This window comes from Suncus etruscus, chromosome 5 (genome assembly GCF_024139225.1).
Source record: "Suncus etruscus isolate mSunEtr1 chromosome 5, mSunEtr1.pri.cur, whole genome shotgun sequence".
NCBI classification, from domain to species: domain Eukaryota; kingdom Metazoa; phylum Chordata; class Mammalia; order Eulipotyphla; family Soricidae; genus Suncus; species Suncus etruscus.
In genome coordinates, this window is record NC_064852.1 from 78,453,339 (window position 1) to 78,474,487 (window position 21,149).

A 21,149-nucleotide genomic window follows, 5' to 3' on the forward strand; every position below is an offset into this window, starting at 1 on the left:
TTCTTTTGATTGCTGAGCTTAAATTATATATTTTGCATAAATTACTGGGAATGTGTGTCAGTGATAGAGTATCTTGTTTGCATGGTATGTGGCCACAAGTTCAGTTTTTGACAACATCCACATTAGTGTACACTCTACAGCACTACTGGATGCAGTGCTTGGCACCCCAAGAAGTATGACTCTCAGGCAAGAACAGCCTTGACAATGGCAATAAAAGGGAAAGAAAAGGGAAGAAGTTTTTGTAAAGATTGATTGCTGTTTTCCATGTCTTTGTTATCTTTCTTACGCCCTCTCCTGTAATTTGATAACTGCCTTTGTGTGGTGATTTGGTTCTATTTCTTTCTCTTGTTTCTTTCCAATATTTTTGTTTTGAGATTACTGTGAGGCTACAGCGTAGATTTTAAGTTTCTGACCTTGTTAAAAGCTCTAAGTCTAAATTGAATTGAAAACACATAAATATAGAGTTCATTCTGAGTCCTTATTATTACTTTTCTTTCTACATCTTTTTAGATATTTTACTACTTCCAAATACTGCCTTTTCTTTTATAGAAGTTCCTTAATTTTTTTCCTTAAGGGCCAGTTTAAATGCCACTGAGTTTCTTGTACTGTTGTTTGTCTGAGTAACTATAGCTCTTTCAGAACTATGTGTTCACTTCCAATATTTCATCATACGATGTCTGTACCCTTTTTAAGTACAGCCAGCACAGTTCAGGCACACACACACACAAAAAACTTTAGTATATCTACAGCTTATTTTTTAGAACTATGATAGTTTTGCATAAAATCAGTGTGATTATGTAATGAAACTTAGTGACAAGATAGATATTTCCAGCACTTTGAATATAGCTTACTGCTGTCTTCTGGTTTTACAGTTTTTATTGTGATACCTGCTGATAGTGGTTTTCTTAAATATGACTTTTTTTTTCTTGCTGTTCTTAGGGGATCTATCTTTAATTTTTATTTTTATTCCTGTTTGACTTTCAGTACTACAAATTACCCCATTTATTATTTCAAACAATACTCAGTTTTTTACTGTGTGCTCAGCAGTCTGCCTACATATGCTTTATATGTACATGTATATATATACATATATATTGTCTATAGTGATGGCAGAAATTATTTCTAGAATGTCAACAATACATTTTTATGATATATTTTATATCCTTTCTTAACAAGCTGAGAAATATTATGGTAACAACTATGATTTTAACTTCTTTCTCCATATGTAATTTTTAAGTTGATCTGGAAATAAATTTTAACTTTTTAAGATGAAAACAATTAAAATATTTTTATCATGTAGTATTTTTATGGTGACCTCAAGCAGTGTTTTGGCACAAATCACTTAAAATGTAAATTCAAATTATTATTTTGAAAGAAATTTATTCCTGTTTATAAGAAATGCAGTAAAGGGCCCGGAAAGATAGCACAGCGGTGTTTGCCTTGCAAGCAGCCGATCCAGGACCAAAGGTGTTTGGTTCAAATCCCGGTGTCCCATATGGTCCCCCGTGCCTGCCAGGAGCTATTTCTGAGCAGACAACCAGGAGTAACCCCTGAGCACCGCCGGGTGTGGCCCAAAAAACCAAAAAGAAATGCAGTAAAATTTATTGTGTTACTAATGTCATGATTTGTTCTAATTTTATTACCTAGCATTTGTTTATAAACATAAAATTTGAAGGATTTTTATTTATTTATTTATTTTGAACTCTCTAAGGAAAGAACCTATTGTGTCTTGTATTTAGAGAAAAGTTATTTTAGACACTTTTATACTTACTGCTTCCAGTAAATATTATGAAGTTTTAAACAAGCTCCACTTCCCCAAATCATGGGATTTAGCTTGTTATCAAGAAAAAATACACATATAATTGCAAGAGGGAAATGCAGTGAGTAAAACATTTAATTTTTGTAAGTAAACCCATGAAACTGAGATAGAATATTGAGACTTAAGCATTTAGACAGCAAATGGACTTTCTATAATACAATTATTGCCAAGAAAAGGGAATTTTAGGTAAAGTGGAACCTGGCAGTTGTATCATATCTTATTTTAGTTCCCAAACTGCCCACTAGTAAAAGCCAAGTTTGTTCCTTGTATACTAGTTGCAGCAGAATAAAAAGTCTTTCGAGAAGACTTCTTGAAATGTTTTAGTCAAATGAGTTTTGGGTTTCGGTTTTCTTTTTTGTTCCTGATGAAGAGGAGAGTACTTCCAGGGATATGGTACCTTCCTTAGCCCCTTTTACATTTGTTAGCTGTATTTGTTTTAAAGGTGGTGGTCAAAATGATCACTATGAACAAGAACTGGGTGCTGATAGGAAATAACGTGATATTCATGATAACCCTTCAATAACAATATTGCAAACCACAGTGTTTAAAAGAAAAAAAGGAGGGGGGAGAGAGGAAGAGAGAGAAACAGACAGAGATAGACAGAGAGAGAGACAGAGAGAGAAAGAAGAGAATGCTACAGAAAGGCTAGGATGCGGGCAGGAGGGAAACTGGGGACATTGGTGATGGAGGGAAATGTGCATTGGTAAAGGGTTATAGGACTGATTTTCTGTCTTGAGCAACTTTGTAACTGTGTATCTTTAGTGAATCAGATAAAGAATTTCTTTTTTCAAAAGGTGTGGTCAAGATTTGGATGTATTTTTGTGGTAGTCACCTGTCTCAATCAGTGTGTTCACACCTGGCCAATTGTGTTAAATTTTTATTGTATAGGGGGAGGGGAGCAACTTGATCAGCTGAAGTACAGAATATGTTGTTCACAGTTCTTTCACCAAGGGATTAGAAGTCTTCTGCCTTCCCTGTCTCCATTCTACATCTGATCTTTGCAGAGGCTCCATAGTCTTAATCTACTTATCTTGTAGCTGAAAACGAAGCCCAGAAAAGTTGCTTATTCTTCTATTAATTTTAATAGTCTGTTATTTTTTAAAATTCATATTAAAGTCAGAATTGTATCTAAATGTTATGGTGATTTTATAGCCAAGGATATAATTATTATAATCTTGTATCATTATTGTATATGTTATAGTTAATTTATAGCATTGCTGAAATATTTACTGTATGGACATGGGATGCTTGCTTGAGTATTAAGTGATTTATTTTCTGTTAGTCTTCTGTTTGTTTTAAACTTGTTATGATTATTTTTATTTGTACTGAATAAAAAGCTACTTGACATGCTTTGACCATACTATTTTAAAGCAATAACATTTAGGTAGGGAAAAACTGTATTAACTATAAACTGTGTTTTTAAATAATTGATGTGCTTGTTTTTAGGGACCACCTACAGATGCTCCTGCAGTAGACACGGCAGAACAAGTTTATATCTCTTCCCTGGCTCTATTAAAAGTAAGTACTGAGCAGAGTTACTATTCTGTTATCTTTCACTGTATCTTGAACTTTGGAATTTCTTGCTTAATCCTCTCAAACACAAGGTATTACTTTATAGACATCAATGGTGTTTTCCTAAATAATTGTACCTTTCTTCCCTCCCTCCTTCCCCCCTCCCTCCCTTCTTGCCTCCCTCCCTTCCTCCCTCCCTCCCTCCCTCCCTCCCTTCCTCTCCCTCCCTCCCTCCCTCCCTTCCCCTCCCTCCCTCCCTCCCTCCCTCCCTCCCTCCCTCTCCTTCCTTCCTTCCTTCCTTCCTTCCTTCCTTCCTTCCTTCCTTCCTTCCTTCCTTCCTTCCTTCCTTCCTTCCTTCCTTCCTCCTTCCTTCCTCCCTCCCTCCCTTCCTTCCTCCCTCCCTTCCTCCATCTCTTTCTCCCTTCCTCCCTCCCTCCTCCTCTCACACTCTACTCTACATTCTCATCTTTTCTTCTTTACAGATGTTAAAACATGGTCGTGCTGGAGTTCCAATGGAAGTTATGGGTTTAATGCTTGGAGAATTTGTTGATGATTATACTGTCAGAGTGATTGATGTGTTTGCTATGCCACAGTCAGGAACAGTGAGTACTTTTATTATTGTACTATAGAAGTAAATGTTTTGTTTTCTTCTGTGCAAAATTTTTCATCATTTTGTTTTCTCTTCCTGATGCAAAAATCACTATAAACATAATTATAAAAGATGCTGTATTAAAAACAATTAAGTCATGGTGCTGGAGCAATGGTGCAGTGGTAGGGCATTGGCCTTGTATGCAGCTGACCCAGGACAGACCAAAGTTTGATTTCTCGGCATCCCATAAGGTCTCCCAAGCCAGGAGCAATTTCTGAGTGCATAGCCAGGAGTAACGCCTGAGTTTCACCAGGTATGACCCAAAATCCCCATCACCAGCTTTAACTAATATGGAATAATGGATTTATTAGTCATTAACTATAAAGTGATTAAGTACTTGTTTGATTATTTAAAAAGATTCACTATTTGGAAATATGACCCCATTTTCTTATTGATAATTTTTTAGTTAAAAACTAGAAAATTTTCATTATTATGCAGGCATGGTAATTTGTTTATAGAAAAAATATATTCCTTATAGACTTGAAGTTATCTACTTCTGTTTAGAAAATATTAATCAATTTCTAGGAGTTTTTTTAATGAATTAAATATATAGATAGATGTAAACTTGAATTCAATAAAATAGTTCAAGACAGTAACTATTCTACTCAGAAATAGCAAACAAATTCTTGTCATCTATTTACCTAGAAAAATACCTAAATATTTTTCTGATGAATAATTTTCTAATATGCAGTATTTAGGAGCCATGTAAAAATCAGAATTTAAAGAATTGTTATCTTAAGACTTTACTCTTTGATGTTCTTTACTGACATACTATGGTAGAATAGATACTAGTGATAAACAATATATTTAAAATTAGGTTATTTGTTTTCTAGAGCATTTTAAGTTGAAGTAGCAAAGTGATCTACCATTTAAAAGTGCGTATTTACTCTAGTGAAGAATGTTTTGTCTGAAATGTGTGAATGCTTATTTGAGATATATTCACAAGTGTATTTTCTATTCAGTCTATCAAATTGCTCTAATGTAATCACTAAATTTCCTTCCATCCCAAATCACCACCCCAAACAAACTACAAACTAGCAAAATAACTCTGAGAAATTTGTAAATAACTTTCCTTCTTAAATGCAAAATTTATAATAGCTGAATATTTTTAGAGCTGAGGGTGGGGGAGTTAGTACTTATCAGCTACTGAAGATGCCATTAGGAAATACATATGCTTGCTAGATCAAGGCAGTATAGGCCCCCCTACAAAAATACTATTTCAATTATTTGGCTTAGCCATGGCCATAAACTCTTAAATAGGTTCTGAAAATTATCTCAATTTATTAAAAAACAGATTGATATGTCACAATTTTAGAAATTTTATTGATTTTTTAGATGACTTTTGACTGAATTATATAAATGTCTATTAAGTATGAGTATCTGAACCTATAAAATTATTTGCTTCTCTACAATAATATTCATAGTTTGAGTGACTAGCTTTTTTGGGCTGGGAAGTTACTCTTGGCAATGCTCAGGATATCATCAAATATATAGCTGAGGATTGAAGCAAGGTCAATTGCTTGAATGGCAAGCACCTAACTTCCTGTACATTTCTTAACAAGCTACCAGGTTCACTGATCTTCCCTCCCTTTTCATAAAAAAAAAAATTACTCAACCATCCCCTATTGTACCAAGGCTACTTCCTCCTTCCTCCTCATGGATGGTTCTAATCCTCCTCAGGAGTTGGGAAAACACTGACATTTTACTTTTTTTCTGTTTGTTCGTATTTTGTCTTTTGTTTTTGGGACACACCCGGCAGCGCTCAGGGTTCACTCCTAGCTCCAGGTTTAGAAATCGCTCCTGGCATGCACGGGGGTCCATATGGGATGCCAGGATTCAAACCACCGTCCTTTTGCATGAAAGGCAAACGCCTTACCTCCATGCTATCTCTCCAGCCCCGACATTTTACATTATAATGTGAAGACTTTTCTCCTTATAAAAATTCATATTTTCCTATACTAGGGTGTCAGTGTGGAAGCTGTTGATCCTGTGTTCCAAGCTAAAATGTTGGACATGTTGAAGCAGACAGGAAGGTAAGTAATATATAAATGACTATTAATACAGAAAATAGGAAATGTTTTTAAAGTATATTTCAAAATTATAGATAGTTATGGATATTTCTCAGGGAAAAATAGTATCAGTGCTCTGCAACATGTATATCATATCTATTTCCAAATTTCAATAAAATTTCTCACAATTTTTTACTAAGATGTTTGGTTGTCACTTATTAATATGCTTGGGCTAAGTTCCCTCTGTTCATTATCTTTTGGTTTAGAATTATCATCTAGTTTTTTTTTTTTTTTTAAGTTTCTTGATTTTCGATCTATATTCTGATGAGCTTTGGGGACCACAAGTGGTCCCAGGGATTGAACCCGGGTTTTCTGCTTGTGAGGCAGCACTTTAACCACTGTACTATCTCTTTGGCCCTCCATATAATCATTTATATTGGAAAGAGCTTGTTTGCTTAATGTATTTAAGAGTTTCTAGATTAGCTTTTCATATTTTATTATACTTGTAGGCATATGCATTAAAGACTGGAAAAGTATAATGCAGTTATTCAAATTTTATCTAGATTTTACTCCCAGATTAAATCTCTGTAGTTATCATTCTTTTGCTCAAATTCTTTTACTGTGGAAAAAACTTCAAAATTAATGTTAGCAAAAGGCTCAGCAGCTGAGCAGACGAGTGCAAATTGGTTTTTGACTGAGTTCCTAGTTCTACTGCTGGTTTAATTGATATTTAATCCTTTCACAACAGTGGATCCTGGTGTCCATTGTTAAAAATGTACTCTGCTTGGAAAATCCAACTCCCAGAGCTAAGGAGTTAAAGAGTAGATATTTACTCGAATGCTGAAAGGGTAAAAACTGGCTCTGAGAAAGTGTGGTAACAAGGTGAAAAACTGAAAGCCTTATCTACCACTGCTAATGTGTATCTCTTAATGATAGCACTGCTTTGTCACACTTTCTCATTTCCATGTTTTCTGGATAATATGGTATATGATTTCAGTGTTCCTAATGGTGCTTTTTCACACCTGTGTGTTTTTCATCTTTTCTTAATTTATACCCTGTTAGTGTGTTGTTTCTTTTCATATCAAAAATGCAATACTTGTTCTCTTCAGAATAGCTGAATGCCCTCTTTGTTTCAGGCCCGAGATGGTTGTTGGTTGGTATCACAGTCACCCTGGCTTCGGCTGTTGGCTTTCTGGTGTGGATATCAACACTCAGCAGAGCTTTGAAGCCTTGTCGGAGAGAGCTGTGGCAGTGGTTGTGGATCCCATTCAGAGTGTAAAAGGAAAGGTAGAGTAGTTTCTATGTTTCTTAGCCTCTACTGCCGCTATACAAAGTTTAAAGCATATTTTGTTTAAAGCAGGAGTCTTAATTATACACACCAAAGCCCTAAGTTAATATATATATTTTAAACCTCTGATTACAAGTTTATAAATATGTCTTGGTATTATTAGCAATTTAACTATTTAGAGATTTGTTTCTCTAAGCTTCAGTTAGCTCTTGCTTCGTATTTAACTTATTTTTGTATTTCACAGAAATATTAAGCATAGGCATTGACCAATCCTTGCTTTATTTAAGATTAGTTCACCTAGCACTCAAAATATCTAATTTTAAGAGTTCTATTTTGCAGATATTATACAGGTACATATTCTGGAGATTTAGACTCCTAATACCTAATAAAAACTTGCCCCCAAAGATTTGGTAACAACCATCTATGTTTGGAGTGAGGACACAGATGAATGATTAAATATGCTAAATGATTCTGAAAAGAGATTAACTTACAAAGCATATGGGTTATAGTTGTTCTTTGTTGAAATCTCTTTTGTTCTTATTTAATTCTTTTTTGTTGTTGTTCGTTCTTTTTTCCCTTTTTTTTCCCCTTTTTTTTCCCTTTTTTTTATTTCTTTCTTTCTAGCCCCATATGCCATTTTCCTATTTCCTGCCTCATGACAGCAGGGAGCAGCTCTATTATCACCTTCACAGAGCTGTCTGCAAATGTGAGAGGCAATTCGATTTTGCTCAACCACAGGGAGAGTGGATTAGAAAAACTACAGAACATACAGAAATTGGCTAGGTGGTTACTGCTTTAAAATACTGCTGAGGTGTCTTGTTTGAGCATGTTACTTCCATTGTAGTGTAGAATAATTGTTAAAATAAAATCACAATACATTTATGAAATCCTTCTTTATGTAGCTTTACAAATAATTTTTAGAGCACTTAAAAGTAAATAATAGCTTGCTATCAATAAGACCTGGAGTTTGATAGTATTGCAGATTACATTTACATCTGCTCACCAGCTCAAACAAACTAAATATAACTGTTAAAACATGGGAGTTTTTATCTGTCATGAATTTGAAGTTGAAAATTTTTTGACATAATATTATTATGATGAGTAGAAATTGAGGTCTTCTCTAAATCATGATCTTATTAGATGTGATTTAGCTTTTCAATGAGAGTAGCCATGAAAACAATAATAATAGAAGTTAGTATACTAGGCAATTCTGAATGAATAACTTCTTGTACTTGCTCTAGTTCAGTTTATCTCCTCTTTTTCTAATGTAGTTTTATTGAACAAAGTTAAAGAAGTTGAAAATCATTGACTTAATTTTATTAAAGTACATACAATGTAATATGTAAATTTTGATGTGTCTTTTTAGTATATCTGTAGTTAGCAAATTGAAGTATATTTTAGAACATAACAATAGCTAATAAGCAACCTCTGTAATATTTTAATGAATAATTTTAAGCTTAATTTTTAAGAATTCTGTTTCATGGTACTAATGTGACATTTTTTAATTTATGATTTTTTTATGGTCACAAGTTTGAAAATACTGACTTGAATGAAAAATAAAGAATATTTTATTTTCTGCTTTTTGTTTATAGCATTTTAGTTTTAGTTTCAAGACTTAGTTTAAGTATGGCATTGTAATTTTCATTTTAAATAATCATGATACATTTTAAAGTATGCATTTCATTAAAGAATACTTAACATATGATGTGTTATCTGGTAAAATGTAGTATTTTTAAGTACCTAAAATTATAAAGTCATATAGCAGGTCTTTGGAAAATATCAGGTATAAATGAGTTTATAATTACTGATTGGGGTCCTAGTTGTACCTAAAATACAAAGTCATGTAATTACATCACCTGTAAAAAGGATTCAATTCTTTGTCAGTTATGCAAATTTACCTATACAAAGTTTCTGAGTTTAATTATGATCCTTTCAGCATTAAACCTCTCCAAACTCTTGAATCAAGTTAAATGCTAGCAAAACCATGACTGAAGTGTTCTAGTTACATCATTGATCCCAGCAAATGCTTAATAAGTGTTTCAGTATTCATCGTAGTTATTTGCGTTTTATTCTTAAATACTGCTAATCAGAATGTTATTAAGTGTAGTTTCTCTTTTTAATACGTTTTTAGTCCTTGTTTTCTACATGTCTTTTAAAAATTAATGACGGTTATTAAGTTTTATCAAAAAAATGAAAATTAAGAATAAAACTTAAAAAAGAAAATGAATAACTGGATTCTCCCGCCCTCTTTCTTACAATTAATTAAAAGCTGTCAAAGGCAATAATGATATCAATGATTAAAATAATAAGCTATATGCAAATGATTTAAATTGATTCTCTGCTTAAATCTCTTTTCTATGTATCTTTATATTTATATCTTTGTGAATTTCAATATTAACTATTTAAGTGAAACCATTCCATTTTACCAAAGGATAAAAACTTATGGTCTAAGTCCTAATTAAGCAGGTGAATAATGATACAACTCTCAAGATCTATGAACTTTTTTTGGGGGGGAGGGGCCACACCCAGTAATGCTCAGGGATTACTCCTGGCTATAAGCTCAGAAGTCGCTCCTGGCTTGGAGGACCATATGGGACGCCGGGGGATCGAACGAACTGCGGTCTGTCCTAGGTTAGCGCTGGCAAGGCAGACACCTTACCTCTAGCGCCACCGAACCCGGCCCCAAGATCTATAAACTTTTAGACTGAAAAGTTATATTCTTTTATATTAGTCAATTATAAATGAGAGTAATTCAAAAGAATGGAAAGTGATACTAAGGGTATGACAGAATTTTTTTTCATTTTTTTTTCTTTCTTTATTTTTATTTAAAAAAAAAAAAAAACCTTCACCAGTGAAACATTCCCATCACCAAAGTCCCAAGTGTCCCTCCTCCCCACCCCACACTGGCCTGTGCTCTAGACAGGCTTTCTACTTCCCTCATTTAGTCACATTTTGTTATGATCGTTCTCAGTGTAATTATTTCTCTAACTGCACTCATCACTCTGTGGTAGGCTTCAAGTCGTAAGCTGGGCCTTCCAGTCTTCCTCTCTTTTGTCTCTGAGAATCATTGCACAAATGTCTTTTATTTTTCTCAAAACCCATAGATTAGTGAGAACATTCTGTGTCTATCTCTCTCCTTCTGACTTATTTCACTCAGCATAATAGATTCCATATACATCCATGATATATCCATATATGACAATATATCCATGTATGACAGATTCTTTTTTTTTTTTTTTTTTTTGGTTTTTGGGCCACACCCGTTTGACGCTCAGGGGTTACTCCTGGCTATGTGCTCAGAAATCGCCCCTGGCTTGGGGGGACCATATGGGACGCCGGGGGATCGAACCGCGGTCCTTCCTTGGCTAGCGCTTGCAAGGCAGACACCTTACCTTCAGCGCCACCTACCCGGCCCCTGTATGACAGATTCTTATAATTTGTATGGATAGGCATTACACATTAAGTGAGGGAAAGAATTATCCACACACACTTTCTCTTAGGTTCTCAATTACTCCCTACCATTTATAGTAGGTACTGTATATTAATTGATATTTCTCATAATATCAACTTCATACATTGTTTTAAATTGTGAGGAAGAGCAAGTGTCACCACGTTTGTGGTATTTCCAAGACCAAATCCTAAAACAAGCATAAATAATTAAATACACAATATTAAGACTTCATTCACTATCATGTAGTTACATAAATGCTTTTAAATGATAAAGGTGAAGATAAATTATAGCAACTTTTATGATTTAAATAAAGTAAAATTAGGACTGAAGAATTCAAATGCAGTTAGGCATTTGCGTTGCACGCAAATGACCTGGGTTTGATAACAGCACCATCAGGAGTCATTCCTGAGCCCTGAGTACCATCAGTGTGGCCCCCCAAACAAGAAAGCAAATAGAGTAAGATCAAAGGTAGCTTTGCTGTGAGCTAGTAAGTGAAATAGTTTTTAAGACTGTTTTACTTATTTGTAAGAGACATTTTAAGCTTAAGTTCCTCAAGGTGCAGAGTGGCAGTTTCTTAGGTAAATGTGTTGTTATCTTGCATGTCACTCCACAAGTAGACCTCATGCAATAGCAATTTCAGAAGTTAATTTGATTTGTAATATATCTATACATTTTCCTTAGTAAGATGTTCAGATGTTACCACCTGACTTCTAAAACTCTTTTTTACCTGTTCTTTATTATTAAGTAATTACTAAGAACCATTTAGTTCAAAATAGTCTTCACACTGAATTTTCTTGGAAAATTTTTATTTAATCTGAACAGAAATATGCAATAGACTTGTGGGGGGAGACACTTGGCAGTGCTCAGAGCTTATGCCTGTTCTCTGCTCAGGAAGACTTGGAGACCATTTGGGTAGCCAGGGATCAAATCCTGGTCTGTTGCATACAACTTTAGCCCCACAATAGACTTTATAATGTAATTGTAGGTCTATCAGGCATGTCTTAAATATACCTATTACTCCTGTTATATAATGATTGATTTTGGGATAGATTTTTAAAGTGATCTGTGTTCAAGATGTTAGTGGCTGAAAAGATAAATCAGAGTTAAAAAGATACTTTACCTTGTAATGTAGTCAACTGCAGTTCAGTCTCTGATACCTCTTCCTGTGGTCTGCAATTACCACTAGGGATCACTCTTGAGCACAGCAGGCATTCCACTTTCCATTGCCAGATGTGTCCCATAAAAGGAAAGATGGTAAATGATACATTTAGACTCACTAGTGAGCCAGTAAACATAAATTGTGTGTTCTTAATTTTGCATTTTGACGTAATATATTTTACATTTATCTGTATATAGAATATAGGCTGATAATTCTCCTGATGTACTGATATGATACAAATATTACTGATATAAAATGCACTGATACGATTTCTGAGTATATGTTAATTTTTAAGAGTTGGAAATAAGTCAACAAATACTAAGAACATTGCATTGCTAGTATGCAACGAAATACTACTTTTACACTTTAAATAGTAAATACAAGTTAATTAGAAGTACATAAAAGCTATACAAAAATAGGTGATGGTTGAACTAAGTTTTGAGAGGTAGGTGGGATATCACTCAATAATAATGATTCAATTCAAGAAAATTATTAAAAGTTTCCTTGAGCTGAGAACCTTTGATTTGATATATTCCTATGATACATGAGAATGTAAACTGAGTGAAATTTGTTTTTATATTTAATCAGTATCTTAAAAAAAATTAGGCCTTCAAGAATAAATGCCAATAAAGAGAAAAGAATTAGGGAATGACTGTTCTAAGAAACTTATTTTCAGATATTTATATTAGATCTTTTCTGTATAACATATTTATTTCATCAAGAAATCATGTATAAGAAAGTTTTAAGATATTAAAACTGCAAGTAATGTTTTTATTTTAGCTTTTGTTACTTGAAATATGTGCATACTTATGCATGTATATATCTATGTGTATGTATATACACACAAGTAGTTAAAAATATAAAGGCCAGATGTAAATAAAAAATTGATGCTTTAGGAGCCATAGAGGTAGGGTAGGATGCTTGCTTTGCGCATGGCCTACTCAGGTTTAATTCTGGAACCCCATATGGTTTCCTAGCTCCACAAGGGATGATCATTTAGCACAGAACCAGGTACCCCTGAGCACTGCCAGGTATGGTCCCCAAAACTAAACAGTATTTTAAGTAATAAATAACGATTAACACACATAGTGCCATGTGAGAGCTATATAATGAAAGATCAGAGGAAAGACCTTCCAAGCAGTATTTGGGGGCTTGGAACCCCACCTATTCTCTACCAAAAAGGGTGTGTGTTCATTTCCTAAGTTGGTGCTTTAAGGTCACACCATAAGTGTTAAGGTATTTTATAGTGTTACTGACATAGTCTACAACTACATACATTAAGTTGGCTACATTCAAGACTTGAGCCTTAATTTGTACTTAACTCTACAGTCTAATAAATGACCTTTTTTTTTAAAAAAAAATTTGGGGACCACACCCACTAGTACTCAAGGATTACTCTTGACGTTCTGCTCAGCAATTACTTATAGTAATGCTGGGGGACAATATGAAATGTGTGGGGGATTGAACTTAGATCAGCCACATGCAAGGTAAGCACTATCACTCCAGCCTCTAAGTGACACTTTTATTCAAAGGCTAAAACAACTGATACTTGAAAGGATTAACAACTAGCATATATTTTTTTTAATTTATTTTGAATCATTGTGAGATAGTTAAAAAGTTTTTCATGATTGAGTTTCACTTATGCAATCTCCAACAGCCTTCCCTTCACCAGTGCACATTTCCCACCATCAATGTCCCCAGTTTGATTCTTGTCCTCTCCCCTTGCCTGCCTCTAGAGCAAACATTCTCTCTCTCTCTCTCTCTCTCTCTCTCTCTCTCTCTCTCTCTCTCCCTCTCCCTCTCTCTCTCCCTCTCTCTCCCTTTTTTCATTTTAAACCCTGGTTTAACTAGCATATATTTAAAAAATAGAATGGGATAGTTCTGAAAATGTTGCCAAGAGCTCACCTTAGGAAAATGAGATAATTGCAAAAGAAACAAAGGCCTTTTTCTTTCTATATTTTTGTATATACCAGCTATTTCAAGCATGCTCTTAAAAATGAGTGGTTTTTTATTGTGTACTTAATATTTTTTCTTGGAATATTTCTCTGGGGAATGATGCAGATGAGAAGGCTGAATCTGTTAAAAGTTTGAGGGGCTGGAGCGGTGGTACAAGCATAAGATATTTGCCTTACACGCTGCTGATCCAGGATGAACCTTGGTTTGATCCCCTGGCATCCCATATGGTCCCCTAAGTCAGGAGCGATTTCTGAGCGCATAGCCAGGAGTAACCCCTGAGCGTCACCAAGTGTAGCCCAAAAACAAAACTAAAAGTTTGGTCCTTTCCTTTCACCTTGAACATTTGTCATGGGGACTTGACTTACACCTCAAATGATCAGACATCAACCGACTAGCCCTGAACCTGATATCCCTGCATTGGATCCGGCACATTTTTCTGCACTAATACCAGGAATCAAACTCCCCCTGGGGGAGGCTTGAATGCGGCCTGGCACCAACCTGCTCCAGGATAGTTTCATATGACACTCTGATGATGATGAAACAGCAACAACTTGATCTAAGGGCAGGTTGCCCTAACTCACCACCTAATGATAAGATGAAACCAGAACACACTTCATCCTTGGATCTGCAAAAACCAAGATCTTTAATTACAGAAGACTGACTATGACAATTGTGACTGAGCAGAACTTTTCCTGGGACCATAAAGAAAGACTTTATCCTAGGATCTGTGCAAAAACCAAGATCTCTAATTACAGAAGACTGACTTTGACAACCGCAACTGAGCAGAACCTTTTCTGGGACCATAAAGAAAGACCTTGGGGTTGGGCAGCCAACATGCCTGAAGCCTGTAGTTGGTCTTATGACAGTATTCATTGTGGGTGGGGACTCTATATATCTCTTAGACCAAGGGAATTTCACCAATGTTTACTGTGCCTATGCAAAAACAAACAAACAAATACCCTTGCCACATCTGTTCCCCCATTTTTTTCCTTTTAATTTTATTTATATCTTCTAGATAGGGGCCCCTACCTTTTTCATTGAACCTTAGAACTTGAATCATTCTGCCTCACATTTCTATAACATGCTGGTTATATTTGCATTTTTCTTTGAAAGAGATGTTAAAGCATAAAAATATATAGAGATCTTTTATATCCTTATCTATTTGTCTACTACTACCAAATTAGCATGGTTAAATCCTAGCCTTTAAGTCTATACTGTCTGTTTTGGGGTCACACCTAGCTGTACCCAGATATCATCTTGGTGGTGCTGAGGAGACAATACGCAGTACTGGGGATCAAACCCAGTCAATTGTGTGCTGGCAAGTATTTTGATAACTATACCATCTCTCCAGTCTTTATATTCTATTGTCTTTTATCCCTTTGTGTGGAACTGCCAATAAATTTACCAGTTATATTGTAGTTTGTCGCTAATGTTCTCTAAAGCAGGTAGTACTACCACTTTTCTTTCTCTGGGGTCACTGGGATTATCTCAGGGGGTGGTAAGTAGCCCTGATATAGTTAGTTATTTTCTTGCTTGAAGACAGATTTCTAGGTGGTTGCTGAGTATTATAATATTTTTTTTTCCCAAAATAAGGACAGTGGGCCAAATAGATTTTAGGAATGTGGTAGAAAGGAAGCCAAATTTCTTTTTCATTTTATGTAAGCGGAATAGTCACCAGGTAGATTTGGTGCAAAGTTTGGTATTGGATCATTGACCAGAGAAGATGATCTTTTATGGCTTATTGAGAGCCATTTGAGTTTTGCTTTTAAAGATATTGTTAAGTTGTAATATATAATTCTAGAAATACCTTTTGTAGGAATATCAAAATTCTAAGCATAATTAATCTTTGTTTAAAGAAATAATAATATTCAGCAAAGCTGCTATTTATTTTAATTAGGAATTTTTCTGAGAAAATGGATGTCTTTAAATGTTTGCTCCTAATTTCCTATTGATGTTTTTTGTATGCCAAGTGTCTGTCGATGCCAAATTTATAATTCTGAATTGCCTTTTTAGAAAGCTTTTTTTCTAATTCTTAATACCGTGTACAATAGCAATAATCTACTTTTGTTTACTGTGTCTGTTTGGATGCTCCGAGAAGCTGATGCCAAAATGGTACTAGACATGAGAAAGATTTGTTTTGGGAAACACCTGTGATGGATACAGTGGCAAATAAATAAGACTTAACATTTGTGAGGAGAATAGGTAGTAGTAGTTTGGGTAGGAAAAGCCTCAGATGACAATTTCTGAGAAGGTTTCAGCCAGATTGATGGGGAGCCCTGAGACAAAATTGTCCTTGGTGGAGAAATAATTGAATTGGTTGGATTGGCTAGACTAGCATCTTTTATTTTCCTGGGAATAGCCCAAGATGTGGACTAGAGTCAACTTCTTTAGAGAAGCCAAAAGCATACCATATTTTCCTGCGTATAAGACAACTGGGCGTATAAGATGACCCCCTAATTTTGCAGTTAAAACAGTTAGGCCTGTATTCACTGTATCAGACAGAATGTTCCTGTGCTGCAACTGTATCTTCCACAGTGAGCCAATCACAACAAGCAAAGGTTCAAAGGTTATACTGTAATAGACTTCCTCTCTGACTCTGGCCAATCTGAGCAGGCTTTTGACAGTGTAGATTCGGGTCCAGAACACTGTCTAATTTGCATGCATAAAGAGCCTGCTTGGACTAGCTGAGTTAGAGAGTCCTCCGAGCAGCCTTGCAGTGATTGGTCCCTTATCATAGGCACCTTTTCTGGCAATTCCCTGGTGGCGTCAGTTAATCTCCCTCACTACATGAACCAAACACCCCCCCATCCTCGGACCCTAGCACTGAACCACCAACACGGTTAGCTGGGTTTTTGCCAGAAGTGGCCCCCAGATCTCCTGAGTACTGTTTGGGAGCCCCCAAGAAAGAGATTTGGGAAACTCTGCGGGCCTGATTTTTTGTTCGTTTGTTTCGTTAAACGGCATATTGAAACATTTTTCGGGATATACTCGGCACCCCCGATTTTCGGTTGTCTTTTTTTGTTTCAAAAGTCGTCTTATACGCCAGAAAATACAGTATTTATGAAGATTCTGGCGGAAGATTATCTGAATAGAACGTCAAGACTGCTTCTGTTAATAACACTAAGAGTTGTATGTCAGTTTTATAACTAGTATCCTAACTCTGTGAGATACTATTCATAGAAAGCAAGATATTGAGAGGTTAAATAACTTATCCTGAAAATTACTTAGCTAGCAAAAATTCTATTTTAGATAGGAATCTTACTCCAGAGTGATTCTAACCTTTAAACTCACCCCCCCCCAATTCTATAGCAACTATTTGTTTATAATCTTAAAAATACACTAACTTTATTTTATGGGTTAAGTATATTCTTTCCCCAGTTTCATAAATCTAAAAATGTATGATTACCTTTTTGCCATACTTATTTTCATCACTTCGTTTTCATTAGTTATATACATTAAAAACATGCTACTTTACTATTTGAATTTTGATGCATGTCTTCACTTGTCAAAAATAAAAAGTTCATATGCTGGTTATATCCCACCCCCCTTCTCCCAATATATTGGAGTTGTACTACAGATCTCTAACTACTGTAAGCAATTCTCCAAGGATGAGAAAGAAAATGTACATATATACAGAGGAATTTCTTTTCCGGAGATAAAATTGACATTTTATAAATAATTTCCATGTTGCAATCTTGAAACTAAGAAATCACAGCAACTTAGTGATATGCATTTGGCATGAGTCAGTTTTAGTTCTTAGTGCTTCTCATTGGAAATGGCATAAAAAGTAAGATTTCTCTGAATTTTTTATGCTGTGGGCTTACAAGAGACATAAGTAGTTTTTCTCTTATAGATGTCTGGCAGTGCATGAAAGCAGAAGTAATGAAATGGTCACAAACCCCAGCAGGACACATGCACCCTTAATTTTTAAAGAATCTTGAAACAACCTAAGCAGTTGATAATAGATCATTTCTACGTGATAAAAGCTATTTGATATAGGGTGTTGCTTTTCTTTCTACACCTAGCATTTTATAGTCATTAAGAGACATTAAATTATAGTAGATTTTTGTGTTTTTAAGATAGTTTATTTCAGGGGGAGCAGTGGTACAAGTAGGATACTTGTCTTGCATGCAGGTGACTAGGTTTATCCCCAAGATCCCACATGGTCCCTTAATCCCTCCAAGAGTAAATTCTGAGCACAGCCATGTATGGCTCAACAAAAAATATTTCAATTCATTTCAGTTATTTATAAGGACTTCTATATTTATGGACATGAATATAATTGCAGTTGGAAGTACAAAGTACAAAAAGATTTGTTTGTTTGGTTTTGGTTGTGGGGCCACACCCAGCGGTGCTCAGGGGTTACTCCTGGCTATCTGCTCAGAAATAGCCCCTGGCAGGCTCGTGGGACCATATGAGACACTGGGATTTGAACCAGTGACCTTCTGCATGAAAGGCAAATGAATGCCTTACCTCCATGCTATTTCTCTGGCCCCACAAAGAGATATTTTAAAGAATTATACTTTTAAAACAACTTTCTTTAAACATAAAAATCCGATGGATAAAGAGTTTAGTCTTTCAGTGGCCTAGCAGCTGATATGAAACATGGATTTTAAAGTAAATAGCATATTGAATTCTCTAAACTAGATTCATGAAGAAGCCAAATTATGGATTAGACTGAATTTGAAAATAATTACAGTTTTCAGTCATAAGCCAGATTATTATTAAAATGAATTGATAGGTCTTTGACCCTTGGGTATACTTGGAATAAATGTGGAACACAGTATTGTTTTTAAGACGATTTTGCTTTTATAAGCTAAGACAGATGTACAAAAAAGATGCAGTTTTTATTTTGTATTGGCAGCTTCCAAATATTTAGTATCTATTTCCAAGAGTTGCAATTAGTAAAGCAGCCATGGTACTGAAATCTGCACATCCCACAAGCTAATTATATTTGCAAGGTCAGAGTGAATACATATTTTCAGAAAAATAAAGGGTTATATAAATATGTGTCTTCTACTTGGCTGTTATATCACAGTTTGTTGATCTGGAGTATAATGTGTACAATTCACAAATTTGTCTGATAACAGAAAGTGGTGTGTGATTGTGTTTATTTTACTAACCAGTATATTCACAGCAATCACTTCCAAATATCTCTCCAGTAAAGATGTGTTAATTACAAAACAGACAAGGTCTTCTATTATATTAAAGCTACTAACAAGAAGACAGCAGGAATCACACATGTAAATAGCATCATCAACCCCTATTTTAGTCCTCTGTTTTGATCTGTGAGTTGCGCATAGACCAAAGGTGCTATTAAAGACTGAGTGTATGAAATAGGCAGCATTATATGAACAAAATTTATTCAACAAGAAAACAGACCTTTAACATGAATTTAACAAGCCTGAGAAATTATAAACTATCATATGCTGCAGATTCATGCAGTGATAATAAACAAAAAAGGAAAGTAAGAGGTTTCCCTAAGCTAGCCAAACTGCTAATGGTTTTGTTATAAGCTGTCTACTGTTGCAGTGACCTCTGCAAAGTCTCAAGGCACTTGTACTAGAAAAAATTAAATGGTCAGACTAGTGAGTAGAGATTCACTGTGGTGTGTAGGATTTCAGCATGGAAAGAAATGATAGAAGTCTGGTATCACTCATGAAAATATTCTTTATATTATACCTAGAAGTTTTTGTTGAACATTGTGGAAGTTATTTTTGTGTAGAGTTTTTAGATTAGGTTACAATTTGGGTTTGTAAGACAACTGAACTAGTTTATTGGCCTATACACTTTGAAATACAAAGAAAGGTCATATTCCAAAAAGTGGATTATTTCTTCTGCAAAATTATTTCTTCAATAAGTTCCATAACTTTGTGGGGTTGTTTGTTTGGAATATTAAAATGTTAATATTAGAATTTTCATTCTTACCCATGGAGCAACCAATTTGCTGTCATTCTATTGCATCATGCTGTAAATACATAAATACCGTCAACTAATACGTACCTTCAAGTGCTCACTAGGGCTTTTTCTTGAATCTTACTGTGGCATAATTAACACCTTCTTCACCCCTTGCTCATTAGTGCACTGGACATTAATGAGTCTATTTTGATAGGTCGCTCTAAAGGAGAAATCCACTTATTCTCATAGTGCAAAAAGCTATAATAAAATTGTTCAGAAATTAAAATATAGACTTTGCCATATTTATATTTTATTGCATGCTAAAGCTAGTCTACCTATAGGTTATTGAATATGTTCGTTGTTGTAAGAAAGTTGCTGTAGTGACGGCAGAAAATTCCTTTAATCTTATTGTAGCTAAGTATTTGTTCTCTATTGGATATCATATGGTTACTCAGGTAATGTTCATCTAAGCTTATCATTTTATATAGGCCTTCATTTATAAATTGACTAGTATGTTCATCTTCGTATTTTTTTCTGTTATATAATTAAGATACATCTCAGGTTTATTTCTTAGCAGATCATATTTACTTAGCTGATATTTTTATTTCCTCTGGAAGTTTCACACCTGCTTAAATATTCAAGAGGTTTTTGCATACTGCTTTCTGTTGTTTTGGTTTGAAAGCATTCAGTATAAAAATGTATATAGGCATTTTGTTGTGATTTATTGAAATGTTCATAGTTTTTTAGAATATTTTCCTACAGTTTTTATTGAACCTTAAAATGAAATCGTTTTCTAAAAACAAAATTTTGATCTTTAACATTTAAACATTAATGTTTATTTTATTTTTATTTTTGGTTTTGGGGCCATACCCAGCAGCACTAAGGGTTTACTCCTGGTTCTGCAGACTCAGGGGACCATATGGGATGCCAGGGATTGAACCTGGTTGGCTGGCTGCATGCTATGTAAATGCCTTACTCGCTGTACTATCACTCTGGCCCCTAATGCCTATTTTTATTTTGGGCCATACATTATTGTGCTCAGGAGTTACTCAGGGCTGTGTGCACAGTACCTGGTGGTACTCAGGCAACGTGGGGTATATGGGATGTCAGGGTCCCCTGTATGCAAGGCAGTTGCTTACCCAGCTGTTCTATCTCTCTACCCCTCTGTTGACAATTCTTTTTTTTCTTTTTTTTGGTTTTTGGTTTTTGGGTCACACCCATCAGCTCTCAGGGGTTGCTCCTGGTTCTATGCTCAGAAATTGCTCCTGGCTGGCTCAGGGGACCATATAGGATGCTGGGACTCAAACCACCGTCCTTTTGCATGCAAGGCAAATGCCCTACCTCCATGCTATCTCTCCAGCCCCAACAATTTTTAATTCTGTTGTGTATCATCTATTGAAAGAAAAAC

General features: G+C 35.1%; 1 protein-coding gene across 1 annotated transcript in view; it reads left to right on the forward strand.

Moving 5' to 3' along the window:
• Positions 1 to 21,149, forward strand: part of PSMD14 (proteasome 26S subunit, non-ATPase 14) — a 123,617-nt gene that overhangs the window by 70,469 nt on the left and 31,999 nt on the right. Inside the window, exons 3-6 of the mRNA XM_049773360.1 lie at positions 3,266 to 3,337; positions 3,814 to 3,933; positions 5,943 to 6,013; positions 7,126 to 7,276. Of these exons, the coding sequence (XP_049629317.1) occupies positions 3,266 to 3,337; positions 3,814 to 3,933; positions 5,943 to 6,013; positions 7,126 to 7,276 (414 nt within the window). The remainder of the gene's footprint in view (positions 1 to 3,265; positions 3,338 to 3,813; positions 3,934 to 5,942; positions 6,014 to 7,125; positions 7,277 to 21,149) is intronic.